We start from the raw sequence: 15,560 nt of genomic DNA, 5'->3' as shown, positions 1-15,560 counted from the left end.
TGCCGGTGGGCCACGGAGCTGTGCCATGGCGGCGGCGGCGGCGCACAGCGTGCGGGTGCTGCGGGAGCTGAACCGGCAGCGCGCAGCCGGGCAATTCTGCGACGCGACGCTCGGCGTGGGCGGCCGCGAGTTCCGTGCGCACTGGCCGGTGCTCGCAAGCTGCTCCCGCTTCTTCCGCGCGCGCGGCCCCGGCGGGCCCGTGGCGCTGCCCGACGGCCTCGCCGACACCTTCCAGCTGCTGCTCGACTTCTTCTACACAGGGCGCCTGGCGCTCACGGCGCACAACCGCGCCCGCCTGCTGGCGGCCGCCGAGCAGCTCGGCGTGCCCGACGCCGTGGCGCTGTGCCGCGCCTTCCGCCCGCGGCCCCGCCGCGCCGCCACCGCCACCGCCCTCCCGGAGCCCGCGGCGGCCCCGCAGCCCGGCGGGCAGGCGGTGCGTGAGGGGGGCGGGAACGGGACGGCGGGGCCGGGGCCCGGCGGGGAGGCGGGAGCGGCGCCGTGACGCCGCTGTTCCCTCGCAGGGCTTCCCCTCAGCCCCGGAGGAGGCGGCGGTGGGTGGCGGAGGGCGGGGGGACGGCGACGCCGATCCCCTTCCCGAGAACAAGGTGCTGCGAAGCAAAAAGAGTCCCCCTGCTCCGGGAAAGGCAGCGGGGAGCAGAAAAGGTACAGCGGTGCCGGTCGAGTGCCCCACATGTCATAAAACCTTCCTCAGCAAATATTACCTTAAAGTGCACAACAGGTAAACGCTCTGGTTTCTCCTTTTCCTTGCACGCTGGGTGGACGCGCTGTCCCCGCGGATCAGCCCCTTCCTGGGGGGAGGGGGGAAAGGATGGCCCCATTTCTATCATCAGGTCCCAACACCTCGGCATCTGCCGGGGTGGTAAAGGAGGATCTCCTCTGCCCCTGGGGGAGGGTTATACCTCAATGAAAGGCGTCCCAGAGCTGCAGCGACTGTCCTGAGCTGTGGCTCAGGAAGGCCGTGTGAAGGGCTCCGTGGGGGCTGTGCTAGCTGCAGGTGGGAGATGGCAAATCCTCCTGGGCTTTGAGATTCCCTGAGCTGGGGGGGGATTGTTTCTGGGGTTGCGGGGGACCCATAGCTGGGCTTTATGAGGAGCTCCAGGATAGACCACTGAGAGCAGGGCATGGCCCTGCAGTGAGACCTCAAGCTTTGTTTCATTTGTGATGGGGAATACTCTTGGCCCTGCAGAAATGATTGTCCATCGAGTGCAGCAGGCACTGACAGCTGTACTGTTGAGGGGACACAAAAGTGACATGAAAGCAGCTTTAGGACAGCTGTGAATAGTAGCACTGTGGTGGTGGGGGGAATACCCACCTCACTTTTCCCTGTCACCTCCTGGGTCTGACTGCAGATGCTGTTGGCAGGCAGTGATGTGATTCTGTATTTGCATACCCCAAAGGAAACACACTGGAGAGAAGCCATTTGAGTGTTCCAAGTGTGGCAAATGTTACTTTAGAAAAGAGAATCTCCTGGAACACGAAGCCAGGAACTGCATGAACCGATCGGAACAGGTACGCCCAGGAGCTGCCCTGCTGGACTGGAATGTGGCTGCTGGAGGAAGGTAGCTGGAGCCTTCTCCCAGTCCCAGCCCATGCTCAGTTCCAAACAGACCCCATGTCAGCACTGTGTGGCACATGTTCCATGGCTGCAACTCCCTCAGCCAGGGCCCCTGTGGCTGAGACTCATGCCTGACGCACAACACGGCCTTTGCTTATGTTTCAGCACACCAGCACTCTGTACTGTACAGTATTTGGTTCTTGTGGGTATGGGCTGAAAGCTGTAGCGGGGTTCCAGTGCCATGTGCTGGGCAGGGGGCTGAGCTGTGGGCTCCATGTCAGGCTCTAGGTCCTGAGGAAGCCAACATCACCCCATCTCTCACAGGTATTCACATGCTCAGCTTGCCCAGAGGTGTTCAAGCGGCGGATGGAGCTGCGGCTGCACATGGTGTCACACACTGGGGAGATGCCATACAAGGTCAGCAGGGCCTGCATCCAATGTCCCTATGGATGCTGCTGGATACTGGCAGAGAGCAGGGATGAGCCTTTCCCTTCTAGGGCAGTTCAGCCCATCAAGAGCTGAGCGTACCAGTTCCCTTCTCTTGTCCATGATAGCCTACTCAGTTGTTCCCTGTCTCTGAACCAAAACGTGATCCAGGGAGGCACCACAGCCAAAGGCTTCCTGTATCTGTATGAGGAATCTGTTCTACTCCCCCGCTGGTCCTCTCCTTGCTCTGAAATCACTCTTTGGGGGCAGCTGGAAGCTGACCCCATTCTCCTGTCTTGCAGTGCTCTTCCTGCTCACAGCAGTTCATGCAGAAGAAGGACTTGCAGAGCCACATGATAAAGCTGCACGGCGCACCAAAGCCCCACGCGGTAGGGACCGGGGGTTTTGGGGAGGGTGTGATTCTGAGTGTGGACCTGGCCTAAGGAATGGCACAGTATTATGCTGGGCTCTGTCAGTGAGGGCATAGGGCACAGAGCTACTGGATATGGGCTTTTTTGGGTTCAGGAGCAGATCACAGATCCAAGCACTGACCAGCACTTCATCTCTGTTGGGCTGTCCCATCTCACCGGGTGTCTGAGCTGGGGGTGCTGCCTTGGCTTCTGCAGGGAGGTCCCAGGGAAAGGGACCTCCAGGGATGTTCCCTGGAGCAGCTGGGGAAAGGCTGGGTGTGAGTGGATCTGGGGTGGGTGTTCCCCAACCTTAACACCCTCTTGTCCTGTGGCCTTGCAGTGCTCAACCTGCTCCAAGTGCTTTCTGTCCCGGACAGAGCTGCGCCTGCACGAGGCCTTCAAGCACCGCGGGGAGAAGCTGTTTGTGTGCGAGGAGTGCGGGCACAGGGCCTCGAGCCGCAATGGCCTCCAGATGCATATCAAGGCTAAGCACAGGTACAATGTGACCCTGTCCTCTCTTATGTCACCCCAGCTCTCCTGGCTGCAGTCTCTGCCCCACAGGCCTGGGGGTTGGCTGAAAGTCACCCTATTCCCAGAGGGGCTGGGCTGAGACCCAAGGGGCCGAAGCTGGCGGAGGTAGAGGTGATGGTAACATTTCCCTGCCCACAGGAACGAGCGGCCCTATGTGTGTGAGTTCTGCCACCACGCCTTCACGCAGAAAGCCAACCTCAACATGCACCTGCGCACGCACACTGGCGAGAAGCCCTTCCAGTGCCATCTCTGCGGCAAGACCTTCAGGACACAAGGTACCCCTGCCTGTGGCAGGTCATACTGTGCTCCAGCATCCAGGACCTCCAGAAAGCAGCTTCCCCAAGAGCAAAGCCATGCTCTTGAGTGCAGGCTGATACAAAGAAAAGCACATTTCTGTCTCCTGCACTGCTTTCATGGCACAGAAGGGGAACGAGTTGGTGTTGCTCATTACCCGTAGCTGGAGCAGGCAGCTACTGCTTGTGCTGCTCTTGCCTTCCCGGCCAGTCTGACAGCACTTGGGATGGGGTGCATGGGTTGTGCTTCTGACTGGCCACTCTCCCTGTCTCCCCCGGTTAATGGCAGCGAGTCTGGACAAGCACAACCGGACGCACACCGGGGAGCGGCCGTTCAGCTGCGAGTTCTGCGAGCAGCGTTTCACGGAGAAGGGGCCGCTGCTGAGGCACGTCGCCAGCCGGCACCAGGAGGGGCGGCCACACTTCTGCCACATCTGCGGGAAGACATTCAAAGGTGACATGGGGACTCCGGGTCTCATGGGGCTCTGCAGGAGCTGCCTCCTCCTTCCTGTGGGTGGGTCGGCATTGCTGAGCCTGTACGACATGGACCTGCTGCCAACAGGCTCTCGTTTCCCTTCCCAGCGGTAGAACAGCTGCGTGTTCATGTCCGCCGGCACAAGGGAGTGAGGAAGTTTGAATGCATCGAGTGTGGCTACAAATTCACACGGCAGGTGAGGCATTCCCTGGCTCTAGGGCCCCTATGCTGCACTGGGGAGCCAGCCCCTCACCAGGTCTCTCCACATTCCCTTTCTTTTGAAGGCTCATTTGAGGCGCCACATGGAGATCCATGACCGAGTGGAGAACTATAATCCTCGACAGCGGAAGCTGCGGAACCTCATCATCGAGGATGAGAAGGATGTGATGGTGGTACTGCAGCCACCGCCAGAGCTGGAGGTGGGCTCAGCTGAGGTGATCGTGGAATCACTGGCCCGTGGGCCACTGCCTGAGGAGGTCCCTGCACAGAAACTCTGCTCAAATGAGAACTTCTCCCCTGTGGACGTGATTGAACAATCGCTGATTATAACCACAACGATTCCTGAAGACTGTGAGACGTAGTGTTGCCACCCATTCACTTACACTGCAACAGAGTAAAGCATTAAGCTGAGCCACTTTCTGCCACGCTTGTTCTTTTGAGCCCCCTCCCCTCCTTTTCTGCCAATCTCCCATCCCAGGCTGCAGGGAAAGGAAGTCCCCATGATGCTGTGACTGAGTGTCAGATAAGTGTCTCAGAACGGTCATTCCAGTCAGTGTCTATGCACAGTGGGATGGGACTGACCTCCCTGTGTCATACTGTGATTCACTGACGCGGGAGCTGGTGCTGCCCTCTTCTTTCCTCCAGCCCTCTCACCCTGCTTGTGATTAAAGATCACCTTCCCCCACCGAGAGCAGCTCTGCCCATTCCTTAACTCCTCCTTTAACTTGTGCCTTGTTTCTCCTTTGTTTTGTTAAGCTTTTCTCAGTTGCTCTTTCTTTCCCCCATTAAAAGCAGAGCATGACCCGTGTCTGCTCAGCGCTGGGATGACTAAGCTGTGAGTTAACTTGAAACACACTCCAGCAGCCACAAAGTGCCTGTGCTCCTGCGCTCAGGTGTGGAGTTCTGCTCTGTCCCAACTAACCCAATCCAGGGTTGCTGGGAGAGTGAGAACCATGGCCTGAGTGGTGCCAGGGTGGGAGGGAGATCTCTGTGTACACCCCTACACCCCAGAGCTGCAGCTGCGCTCCCTCCCCTTTCCCCCTCTACTCACCAAGGAGGCAGAGAGGCTCTAGTTTAAGAATATCTAAAATGAGAAATTGCCAGTAAAATCTCACTCCAGGTCCCTTCACCTCATAGAAAGCAGAATTGTGTAACAGGTTTTATTTAACTTGACTGCTGCAAGTAAATTTAAAAACAAACTATGAGAATAAAAATACATTATCTGCAAATGTAAAATGCCTTTGTTTCAAAGGATGGAGTTCAACTGTACTTGAGGATTCAACACAATGAATTCTACAAAAAATAAATACAGATCTGTAGCTGCTCAGCAGGTGGGACTGGGGGTCCAGCAGCGAGCACAGCCGTGTGCGCCGGGGTGCGTTATTTATAGCTCAGCAGAAATGCCTCAGGCTGCGGCGCTGTCGGGAATTGGACATTGCTCCCAAAAAAGCAGCAGCTGCCCTGAATTGTGGGCCCCTGTGCCCCCCTGCTCTGTCCACGGGTTTGACACCGAGGGGCAGCCGGGCCCTGCGCGTTCCCTGCTGGCACGCGGCAGTCTCAAGGCACTGTCAGTGTTCCAGGCTGGAGAACAGCCCTGCTTCCCCGTGGCTGAGGGGTGCAGCAGCATCAGACAGCATGGGGGCAAAACATGTTTCTGTAAAGCTGTGAAGACGCTAATGCTGTAGAAATGGGGCTCGGATGCTCCTTGACCCAGGGGCAAGCCTGGAGGAAAGAGATCGAGTACATGGAGTTTCCACTTCTGAATTCAGTTTAAATGCAAGTTTTTTCCTCCATTAGCTAGAATTTAAAGACCAAAAAAGCAAATGCATCCTGCCACACTTTAGCTTCTGCCACACTTCAGAGTTCTCCTGAAGGTGAAGCACTTGCTGTCAGGGAGTCATGCTGCAGGTTCAGCCATTTGCTTCTTCCAGAAACATTCCACAAGTAAACTGCACACAGCTGCTCTTCAGCAAAGGTAGATAAACAGAGCCCACCTGGCCAGGGCACTTGGGCAAGTATAAAGGCAAATCTAACACAAGCCAAAATAAAACTGCAAACCCCAAATAAAAAGAAGAAAAAAAATCCTAAAATAACTATCTATCTTTCAATCCCAACACGTGCACAGGAAGCCTGTCTCCCTCTGAGGCACAAAATGGAGGGGGGCGTTCACACCACTGTCCTACCAGACAGACCCCTCTCAAGACAGAAACTGAATGAAGGAGTTTGGTGGCAAACGAAGCATTACAGGGTGAAGGAGCTCCCAGTGAAAGGTGTCTGGTCACAAGCCGTAAGCAGCGGTGCTGTGGCACGGTTCACCACGAGCGCTTTCGGCTGAGGGCAGCAGTGGAGGCCTTGCTGCCCGCAGGCCCACAACATCACGTTCAACAGCCAGTTTTTTGCTCCCTCTCTGATCAGTGTGGTTTTGTTTCCAAGCGCTGGTTTGCCTCAGCCTTCTCCCAAAGCAGCCCAGGTTCCGGATGAAGGACTCTGTCAAGCCACTTCCTGTGCTAAGGCAGCTCATTGAGGTTCTGGTTGTGAAGGTTTTGGTTCTGCCTGCTCAAGCTGATGGTGTTGTCCAGCGTGATGCTGTCGTCCTCCTGTGTGGTTTCTGGCATGAACTGCCGGAATATGCTGACACTACCGTGCCAGAAGATGGGCTCAGGGAGCTGGCCCACGATGCTCCACGTTCGCGTCTCGGGGTCGTAGGCTTCCAGGACATCCGAGAGTTCAAACGTGTTATCGTAGCCCCCCGAGACATAGAGCTTCCCACCAAGCACAGCCACACTCCCCCCAACATGAACCTGCAACATAACAATAAATACACACCATGGTCAGGGGCTGTCTGTCTGATCAAGGGGGTCGGTGGGATGTAGGAGCTGTTTCTTGGAGGGAGCTTCATGCCTGCCAGCCGTAGGTTGGGCTCTGAACCAGTGCTGCCCACAGATCTCACACGCAGGGCTGCACACTCAGACATGCCACCACATCCAGGACTGTCTTCCCAATGAATCCAATACACTTAAACCATCTCCACATGCAAGGGGTTCTGATTCTAAAAAGATCTTGGTACTCCAAAGGTAAATGAATCTCAATTGTAACACTTCAGACATCCCAGAAACAGGAAAATGTCCTACCTGAAGCATGGAAGGGATTTTATCCCATTCATTCTTTGATGGATTGTAAACATCCACTTCAGCCGAGTCATCGCTGGGGAAGAGAACACAAAATTACTCTTCTGCATTCTAGAAACACTGCTTGAGTTCTTCATCAAAGCCAAATTTAGATGGGCAGGAGGAGAGAAGAGCTGGGGAAGCAGCATAATCCCCCAAGGCTTCTCTTACCCACCCAGCTCAGCAGACAGGAGGGCGACAGTGACAGGTGAGGGACGTTTGCGACTCAGAGACATGCGCTGATGACACAAGAATGCGGAGAGGACAAGGACAGGGCAGCTGAAGAGGAGCTGTCAGTCTTTCCAATACAATCCTGGTACAGATGGGATCAAGATGCTGCAAGGCAGCTCCAGGCAGGGCCAGCAGCCAGATCAGGCCCTCCTCTCCCAACTCTCCCAGCACGAGGAATCATCACACAGAGCCTTTAACCTGAGCTATTAAACCAATTTGCTACTTTTACTTGCAACTTACTCCTCTGCCCTCCAAAGATTATCCCACAGCTCTACATGGAGCAGCAGCCCACGCGCAGCACGTGAAATGAGGGAAGAACACCTAACCCAGATCATCTCCTCACTGACTCTTGCAGATGCAAAGTAATCCAAAAATCCTGAAGTAAATCAGCAGCATACTATAATGGGTAAGAAAAAGGAAATTCTATAGAATCAGGTTGTGACAAGGATCTGAGCAGCTGCAACACCCTGGCAGGATGGACTGAAACCAGCTGACCAGGACAGCCGCCAGCAAGACACTTGGCTGGACCTGAAAGGATCAAATAAAAAAGTCTTGGGCCAAAGCTGCTACTTTATGCAAAGCCAAGAGGAGATTAAAAAAAGAGAAGTGCCTGGGGGCCATCACAGAAGTCTGTTTGCTCAGAGTCAACACAGGGAGATGAAATGCTCCAGCCCTAGCATGCCTTCCCGTTTATTTTTAATTAAGCGGATAACTGAAGTATTTACGCCACCAGGACAGCTTCAGATGGGTAATTAAGTCCCAATTTGGAAAGGTGCTTAAAAATAGTGACCAATCACTTGATCTTCAGCGCTCTTATCTCTGCTGAGACGGAAGACGTCCTCTCCTGCATTAGAGTTTTAACGTTTTCTTGGTGCTTACGTGCTTATTTATAGCAATGAGGGGGGCTGAACCAGGAGCTGAAGAAACCGAGAAGCCAATTTCCAAGCAGCGCTGCTTACTTCAGATGGATTTACACCAGCCTTTTCCCCAGCCCTAGGTTACACTCAGACATTTTTACAGAAGTTTACGGGCAGCTCTTTGAGGCCCACCAACACAAGGAAAGAGGTTTTACATCCCTCCCTGTACCATCAGGGGAAGCACAGCTGTGCTGTCCCAACCCATTGCCCTTGCTCCACCACCTCCAAAATCCTTCCCAGGGAAGCTGTGGGCTCTCCTCATGGAGATATGGGGAGGGAGGGAAGGAGGGAGGGAGGGAAGTGATTGCTCCCACTACTCACCGTATGAAGTACATGAGACCATTGAGCGTGACGGTCTTTGGGGCAAAGGACCAGGGAGGCAGATGGCCGCAGTTGACAAGGGACCAGAGGTCACTGTCAGGGTCATAGCACTGCATGACCATGGACTCTTTGCCAGACAGGGAGCCGATGGCGAAGAGTTTCCCACGGCATGAGGTGGTGGAGCAGTTGTCCATGGGATACAGCATGGGCTGCAGGGCCTCCCAGCTGTCCAGTGTGTGGTCGTAGCGCTCTGTGCTGTCGGAGGCAACCACATAGAGCAGCCCGTCCAGGACCGTGGAGCTGTGGTATTCCCTGGCTTTCAGCATGGGCGACACCTCCGTCCACTCATTCACACTGGAATTGTACCTCCAGACGCAGTCGTACAGCCTGGACCCATCTGAGCCCCCTGTGGCACAGCATGACACATGTCAAGAGCTTGGCTCCATAAAGGGAAGGGAGACAGAGGAGATGGCTAGGCTAGGCTAGGCTTGGCACTTGTGCCACAAGGACTTCAAAGCAAGTTTTGCACTGTTTCATTTCCCACCAAGACAGGGAGGATTTCTCCTACGTCATTTCTAGTCTTCATCCAGCTGTGACTCAAAATGAGTCTTCCATGTTTCACCACCTCCACCCTCTAACACCCACTTCTCTCCCATTCTGCTCTGTTGCTGCCCAGAAGATGCCAAGGCAGTGGTGGTGTTGCTGGCAGCTTAGGAACCTCCTAGCCTAGGCTGCATCACACTGACACTGACCAAAACAAACCAAGATCCCCAGCAGCAGCCTGCACACAGCTGGACTGACCTGCCTGGGATCACTCCAGGAAGCTCCCATGGGACATAAGGGCTTCTGTAAAAACATGCTACATCCATGTGGTAGCCTGTCAGTTTTACAATCCTGTCCTTAAAGCAGGGCCTTGCTTTCTGCTTGTGACTAGAGAACACTCAGTTTTCTGTTCACCTGTGTTAAGACTTGCTCTTTGAAACTCTGCCAGTGTGTCCTGCACACCAAGGGCATGCTGCTCCATAGAACTTGGTGTCCTGGACCTCAGTTTGTTACAGCTGTCACAGAGATGTAGTTCAAACCAGACATTGCATGCAGCTTAATGACCAAATTTACATATTGGTGTCACCCTGACAGAAGTAATTGTGGCCTGAGCAAGGAGGCAGGATTTGTGCAGGGGAAGGTACTGTGACTCACAGGGGCTGGCAAAGGAACCTGGGGCTTTCTGACATGCCTCTGCCTCAAGCATGTGCTTAGCTTGTGATTCAGGGGGCTCTGAACCTGAACATCCTCTTCAAAGAAAGAAACTCAAAACCTTCTTACATCACCCCTGTCCTCAGTGACGGTTAAAAAGTTCTAACTACAAGATCTGTGACTTCTGCCAGCATGCTCAACAGCATTAGTCATGACAAAATAGCTCCTGGACTGAGACCAGCTGCTAAATCCAGCAGCGACTCCAGGAGTCTCCGTGCCTGCTGGCAGGCTGCAGGCACCCAAGCCAAGCCCCAAACTCTCTGCTACCCAGGAAAAGCCAAGTGTTGCAGCTACAACCTACATATTTTCAACAGAACCCGCCACCCCGGTGCTTCCCCACGTTCCCTGTATGCCTTACCAGTGACGTAGATATCATTGCCCAGCGCAGCAACGCTGTAGCCCCCTCCCAGGTGCTCGGGGAATTCGGCCAGGTAGCGCCAGTGGCCAGTGCGCGGGTTGTAGCAGTCAACGGTGACAAGCTCATCGCAGTCACGGTCGCAGCCACCGACGAGGACAAGGATCTCAGCGAGGCCAGTGGAGGGTCGGGGGCGCATACGGGCACAGGGCCCCCGGTCATGGCGGTCCAGGCGGGCAGCCTGGAAGTCGCGGGCCTCACGCAGGAGGCGCAGGCAGGGAGGGCAGCGGGCCACCAGGGGCTCGCTCTCCACGTGGGCCAGCAGGTAAAAGCGGCGCACAAAGGGCAGGCGAACGTGGGCCAGGAGCTGCGGCAGCAGCGGGGCACGGGTGGCGGGGTCAGCACGCACCCAGCGCAGCGCCAGCTGAAAGGCAGCCTCCTCCTTGGGAATGCAGAGCCCGTCGTCCCGCAGGTAGGAGAGCAGGCGTGGCAGCGGCAGCCGCTCCAGCTGGGCGCCCAGCTCGCCCACGTGCCGCAGCACGAAGCGGTGGGCGGCAGCCGCCAGCTCCGGGCAGGCAAAGGCCTCCGCGAAGTCCTGCATGTCCAGGGCGTTGGCGGGCTCCAGCTGCCGCGCCAGCCAGGCACCGCAGGCCTCCTTGACAGCGGGGAACTGCAGCAGGTCGGCGGCGCGCAGCAGGCGCTCAGCGATGTCGGGGCCCAGCCGCCCCACGCGGCCGGTGTAGGCGAAGTCGAGCAGCCGCCCCAGGCACTCGGGCTCGACACCGTGCAGCCGCACACGCTCGGCCCGCGATTCTCGCAGGGCCCCGCCGAACATGGCGCGGAAGTATCCCGAGGCGGCGGCCAGAACGGCGCGGTGAGCCCCGAACTCTCGCCCGCCGGCCACCACCGTCACGTCTAGCAGGCTCCGCTCAGCCCGCAGGGCGCTCAGACCCCGCAGCAGCGACACCGCGTGTGCCGGTTCTCCCGTCGTCGCCGCCGTGGTCGAGACTGCCGCTGCCGCCCCGCCGGTACCGGTCGCCATGCCGCCGTGCCTGCAGGGAGCGCACCTGGGTCACACCCTGCACGGAGCCGCTGGGACCGACCCCCGAGCGATTCCCGGGGCGGGGAAGGGAGGTGGAGATCAGGCAGGGAGGCGGCGGGTGGGCTCGGGGAGCCCGTCCCGGCTGGGGCCCCCCGAGAGCGGGCGTTGCGTAACGCGGCGGCGCTGGCAGCGCGGTCCCGCTCGGGCCGGTCCCAGGGCCCCGCAGCTACCGCGCCCAGCCCCGCGCCCTTGGCCCCGGGCTGGCGCTTAGAAGGAGCCGCCCAATAGTACCGGGGAACACAAGACCGGCCCCGAGCGCAAACAGCGCTGAGGGAACTCGGCTCTGAGTCCGGCTCGGGTACCGTCGTTAGCGCGGGCGGCGGATCCGGCTCGGGGTTGAGGGTCCGGCTCGTAGCAGACGCTCCGGCGCCCTACACGTCCTGCCACCGCCACCAGCCAGGCCCCTCGGCGAACCCGAGGGCGTCCCTTCCCTCCCGGGCCCACAATCACCCAATAAAAAACACTCCCGGGCCCCGCTCACCGATCTCCTCTCTGTCCTGTTTCGTGCTCCGCTTCCCGCTCCGCTCACGGCTCCCGGCACCGCCCCCGCCCCTCCGCCGCTCCCAGCGCGCCCCGCGCCCGGCACTGCGCACGCCCGGACTACGGCTCCCGGCGGCCCCGCGCGGGCGGCCGCCCCTTCGCCGCCTCCCGCCGGTACCGAGCGGCTCGCGGTGTCGGCACTGCCCGGCTGCCGCCCCGGCCCCGGCCCCGCCCGCGTCACCCGTGCCGGGACATGGACTCCGACTCCTGCGCTTCGCCGTTCGCCCCGGAGGTGAGCCGGAGTCCCGAGGGGAAAAAGGAAGGGAAGGGAGGAGCGGGGAAGGAACAGAAGGGGGGCGGGGGGGGAGTCCGTCACCCGCCGCCTGGCTCGGCCCGGCCCGGCCCGGCCCGGCCCTGTCCGGCCGCCGGTGCCCGCTGCCCGTTCCCCGCCGCGGGGCGGGGGGCCGGGGCCATCTTGTGCCGCCGGGGCGAGGAATGGCGGCGGCGCCGCCCCGCCGCGGGGGAGGGGGTTGCCTGGGGGCCCGGTACCGACGCCGGGGGCGATGGGGCGGGGGGGAGGCAGTGCCCGGTTCCGCCGCTGTGGGGGCGGGGAGGCGGTGCGGGGAGCGGCGGTGCCGCCTCTCACCGGCGGGCCCGGCCCCGCGGCCGCCGCTCACCCCCGCCCCTTGCAGGACTTCTCCCCCGGCTCTCGGCGGCACCGCACCGTGGAGGACTTCAATAAGTTCTGCACCTTCGTCTTGGCCTACGCCGGCTACATTCCGTACCCGCAGGAGGTGAGTTGCACCGGGGGCTGACCTGGGGGTACCGGGGGGTACTCGGGGGCACCGGGCTGGTCTGTCAGACCGGCCGCTCCAGCGGTCACGGCCCCGCGCCGGGCCTGAACAAAAGGGGAACCGCGGCAGCGGGAGCCTCTGGGGACGGGGCGGGTGGTGCCCGCCATGGGCGGGGTGAAAAACGTCGGATCCGGCATCGCTCCTACTGCTACCCGGGCTCGGGAGCTCGGGCCGGAGAAAGCCCGGGGTGGTATGTAGGGAGAGCGGGAGTGGCAGTGCCCCAGGGGACAGGGCTCAGCACCCTTGGGACAGGGGACAGTACCCAGGGGAAAGGGTTCAGCGCCTCAGGGACAGGGCACAGCACACCTGGGGACAGTGGGACACCGGGACACCATTCTATGGGACAGGGCACAGCACCTCAGTGATGGGGCAGAGTTCCCTGGGAGACAGGGGACAGTGTCTTGCCCACGTGTGAGTCTGCTGCGAGTCAAACTGTTACCTGCTTCCCCAACATGTTCCAGGAAACACCGCTGAGGAACAGCCCCAGCCCTCCCAACAGCACTGGAGGCACGATTGACAGTGATAGCTGGGACCCCCGCTTCAATGACACCCCCTCCTCTGTCTCCCTGCCCACCAAGAACAGAAAGAACTTTAGTCAGCTTAAGCGAGCAAAACCATATGGTTCCCTGTTCCAACGGGCAAAGGCCAGCAACTTCCTGCCAGAGCGAAAGCAAATCGATAAGATCCGGAAGAAGAAAAAGCTGAAAAGGAGGGAAACAGAGGTGTCTGCAGAGGAGGACTATGAGGAGAAGCTGCTGGATCTGGAGGCAGAGGACTCTTACACAGAGACGCCGATGAGCCCCTCGTCAGAGGGCGACCCTCAGTCTGTGACTGAGCACTGCTCGGTGTGGGACTCTGACACTCCGTCCAGTGTCTCCTACCCTGCTGTGACGGCCGAGCAGACGGTGGAGATCCAGAGCGTGGGCAAACGAACGGTCATTCGGCAGGGCAAGCAGGTGGTTTTTCGGGATGAGGACGGCACTGGTGATGATGAGGACATCATGGTGGATTCAGGTAGGTGGCCTGGCTGTCCACGAGAATTAGCCAGGTAGAAGTAGTCCTTTTCTTACAGCCTGAGGATAATGCTGAGGAGCACTGCCTGGGCAGAATTCAGGAGCAGTTGGATTTTTGGGGGGAGGGAGGTGGGTTGGTTCTTTCTGTAATAAACTGAGTGAAAAGCTGCAACTTTATAGAAGTAGCTGGTTCTCCTCTCCTCGATTATGGCCTCCCGTGTACTGCTGAGAGTCTCTTCCTGTGCAAGAGAGACCGGGAAAAAGTGGCAGAGTGCCTGCCGTTGAAACCCAGGTAGTTAATTTAGCGTTAAAGGAGAGATAATTCCTGGTGTGAGAGGTATCAGCCACTAAAAAAGTATCTTTGACTTTTGTCTTTACAGATGACGACTCATGGGACCTGGTCACTTGCTTCTGCATGAAGCCTTTCGCTGGGCGGCCGATGATCGAGTGCAATGAGTGCCACACCTGGATCCACCTCTCCTGCGCCAAAATCCGCAAGTCAAATGTCCCAGAGATCTACATCTGCCAGAAGTGCCGGGACTCCAAGTTTGACATTCGCCGTTCGAACCGCTCCCGGACCGGCTCGCGCAGGCGCTTTCTGGACTAGGGGAGGAAGCACATGCTGGTGCAGTGAGTGGGTGGGCGAGCTGTGGGTGCCGGCCAGGAGGCCGGGGAGGGCTCCCCTGAACTACTGCTGCTCAGGTGGGAGGGCTGCCCAGCCGGCCTGTGACCCAGGAACGAGGAATCGCCGAGCCGCGGGCAGCCGGAGCTGGGAGCGGCCGACTGGGCGGAACTGTGGCAAGAGACTGTCTTGAGGGACGGACGAAGCTCTCTGAGCTCCGTGAAGTTTTGTCTGGTTACAATGACTGGGTGATGTACAATACCTTTGCCAAGTAGGTTTTCTCATGCCATTGGGAAACTGCAAATCTTCTCTGTGCTAGAAAACTCCTCCTTCTCCCAAAGAGGGAAGGGATGGAGGAGTGAGTCTGTGTGAAGAGTCTGAAAAGTAAATGGCCCTGTGTTTTAAATTCAATGTGATATTATACCTGCCCATTTGTCCATATAGATCAGTCTTAGATACCCTAAGGCTCCGTAGGAGTCAGCCTCAGTGCTAAAGGCCTCTGTGCGATCCGCTGCTGCTTCCACAGGGCTGAGCATAGGGAAGTTCTGTCATTTGGCATCATCCAAGTGCAAAGGAGACTCAGAGCTCCCTCCTGTGCCAAGGGACAGCGCCCTGGCAGGAAGGAGCAGCCCTTTTCCTGGACAGGCAATGTGAGGGATCAGTGGCATCAAGATTCATTCCTAGAAGGTCTCTTACAGTGATTTTTTTTGTGATTTATTTGCATGATCAACTCAAGTGTGTGTATGGGGAGAAACTGCTCCATTTTCTGTCCCTTCATTAACCTCTATGGTGCTGTTTTAAGATGACTCCCTTTTCTGAGCTCAGAATTCAAACATGGGCTGTAAAAGAGGCCAAAGGAAATGCAGAACTTGGCAGGTCTGATTTGGAATTTGATCGTGTCCATCCAAATACAACAGCTGAGTTGATTTTTGCTTTTGCTGTTTGTTTTTTGAAACTGGACTGTAACCAAAAAGCCGGAACCTTTATTCTATTGGTAGCAAGACGCATATCGAAGTGAATGCAGGCAGTGCAGCTACAGGATGAAGTGCAGTGAGAATCTGTCTGTCACGGTGTGGACAGTAGAGCACTGAGGCCCTGGCCAGCACTGCAGACAGGATGTCCTGGGCTTTAGCCCACGGGAAATCCCTTCAGGATCACGATGGAAAGTCATAGCTCATACACAAAGCCAGGCAGATGCTGGCATTGTTCCTTAATGACCAGACAGATCCACATGGACCACACAAATTGGGTTGATGTTTTGAGGTGTTTCTCAACGTTCTGCCTGAAGAACAGTGTGTGCTCTGTCCAGTAAGG

The 15,560-nt window shown here is 57.7% G+C and overlaps 3 protein-coding genes across 3 annotated transcripts; 2 read left to right on the top strand and 1 right to left on the bottom strand.

Moving 5' to 3' along the window:
• Window positions 1–3: 3 nt before the first annotated feature.
• Window positions 4–4,615, top strand: ZBTB48 (zinc finger and BTB domain containing 48). The gene is made up of 10 exons (XM_062507555.1): window positions 4–433; window positions 522–739; window positions 1,419–1,530; window positions 1,901–1,993; window positions 2,305–2,391; window positions 2,753–2,907; window positions 3,082–3,218; window positions 3,526–3,690; window positions 3,819–3,907; window positions 3,996–4,615. The coding sequence occupies exons 1-10, from the start codon at window positions 26–28 to the stop codon at window positions 4,290–4,292; spliced, it is 1,761 nt and encodes a 586-aa protein (XP_062363539.1). The 5' UTR covers window positions 4–25; the 3' UTR covers window positions 4,293–4,615.
• Window positions 4,616–4,749: 134 nt separating this feature from the next.
• On the bottom strand, window positions 4,750–11,262 carry KLHL21 (kelch like family member 21). Its single transcript, XM_062507554.1, has 4 exons — window positions 10,179–11,262; window positions 8,567–8,972; window positions 7,062–7,134; window positions 4,750–6,731 (listed from the first exon to the last, which is right to left on the bottom strand). Exons 1-4 carry the CDS (start codon window positions 11,215–11,217, stop codon window positions 6,438–6,440), a joined length of 1,812 nt encoding a protein of 603 aa, XP_062363538.1. The 5' UTR covers window positions 11,218–11,262; the 3' UTR covers window positions 4,750–6,437.
• A 679-nt stretch (window positions 11,263–11,941) lies between these two features.
• PHF13 (PHD finger protein 13) lies at window positions 11,942–14,657 on the top strand. The gene is made up of 4 exons (XM_062507538.1): window positions 11,942–12,049; window positions 12,450–12,551; window positions 13,073–13,625; window positions 14,005–14,657. The coding sequence occupies exons 1-4, from the start codon at window positions 12,011–12,013 to the stop codon at window positions 14,229–14,231; spliced, it is 921 nt and encodes a 306-aa protein (XP_062363522.1). The 5' UTR covers window positions 11,942–12,010; the 3' UTR covers window positions 14,232–14,657.
• The last annotated feature ends 903 nt before the right edge of the window (window positions 14,658–15,560 follow it).

The sequence above is a fragment of the Cinclus cinclus genome, chromosome 23, assembly GCF_963662255.1.
Source record: "Cinclus cinclus chromosome 23, bCinCin1.1, whole genome shotgun sequence".
In the NCBI taxonomy this organism is placed as follows: Eukaryota; Metazoa; Chordata; class Aves; order Passeriformes; family Cinclidae; genus Cinclus; species Cinclus cinclus.
Note: the sequence above shows the minus strand (reverse complement) of the source record. Positions and strands in the feature narration are given on the sequence as shown.

Bases quoted from the DNA above. Each gene is read 5' to 3' on its own strand.
- ZBTB48 (XM_062507555.1), top strand. From the start codon at position 26: ATGGCGGCGGCGGCGGCGCACAGCGTGCGGGTGCTGCGGGAGCTGAAC. The intron at 2,908-3,081 runs GTACAATGTGAC...CCCTGCCCACAG, and splicing joins CATATCAAGGCTAAGCACAG to GAACGAGCGGCCCTATGTGT. The intron at 3,908-3,995 runs GTGAGGCATTCC...TTTCTTTTGAAG, and splicing joins GCTACAAATTCACACGGCAG to GCTCATTTGAGGCGCCACAT.
- KLHL21 (XM_062507554.1), bottom strand. From the start codon at position 11,217: ATGGCGACCGGTACCGGCGGGGCGGCAGCGGCAGTCTCGACCACGGCG. The intron at 8,973-10,178 runs GTAAGGCATACA...GCTGTGCCACAG, and splicing joins CAATGATATCTACGTCACTG to GGGGCTCAGATGGGTCCAGG. The intron at 7,135-8,566 runs GTGAGTAGTGGG...TCTCTTCCCCAG, and splicing joins GGTCTCATGTACTTCATACG to CGATGACTCGGCTGAAGTGG.
- PHF13 (XM_062507538.1), top strand. From the start codon at position 12,011: ATGGACTCCGACTCCTGCGCTTCGCCGTTCGCCCCGGAG. The intron at 12,050-12,449 runs GTGAGCCGGAGT...CGCCCCTTGCAG, and splicing joins CTTCGCCGTTCGCCCCGGAG to GACTTCTCCCCCGGCTCTCG. The intron at 12,552-13,072 runs GTGAGTTGCACC...AACATGTTCCAG, and splicing joins ACATTCCGTACCCGCAGGAG to GAAACACCGCTGAGGAACAG.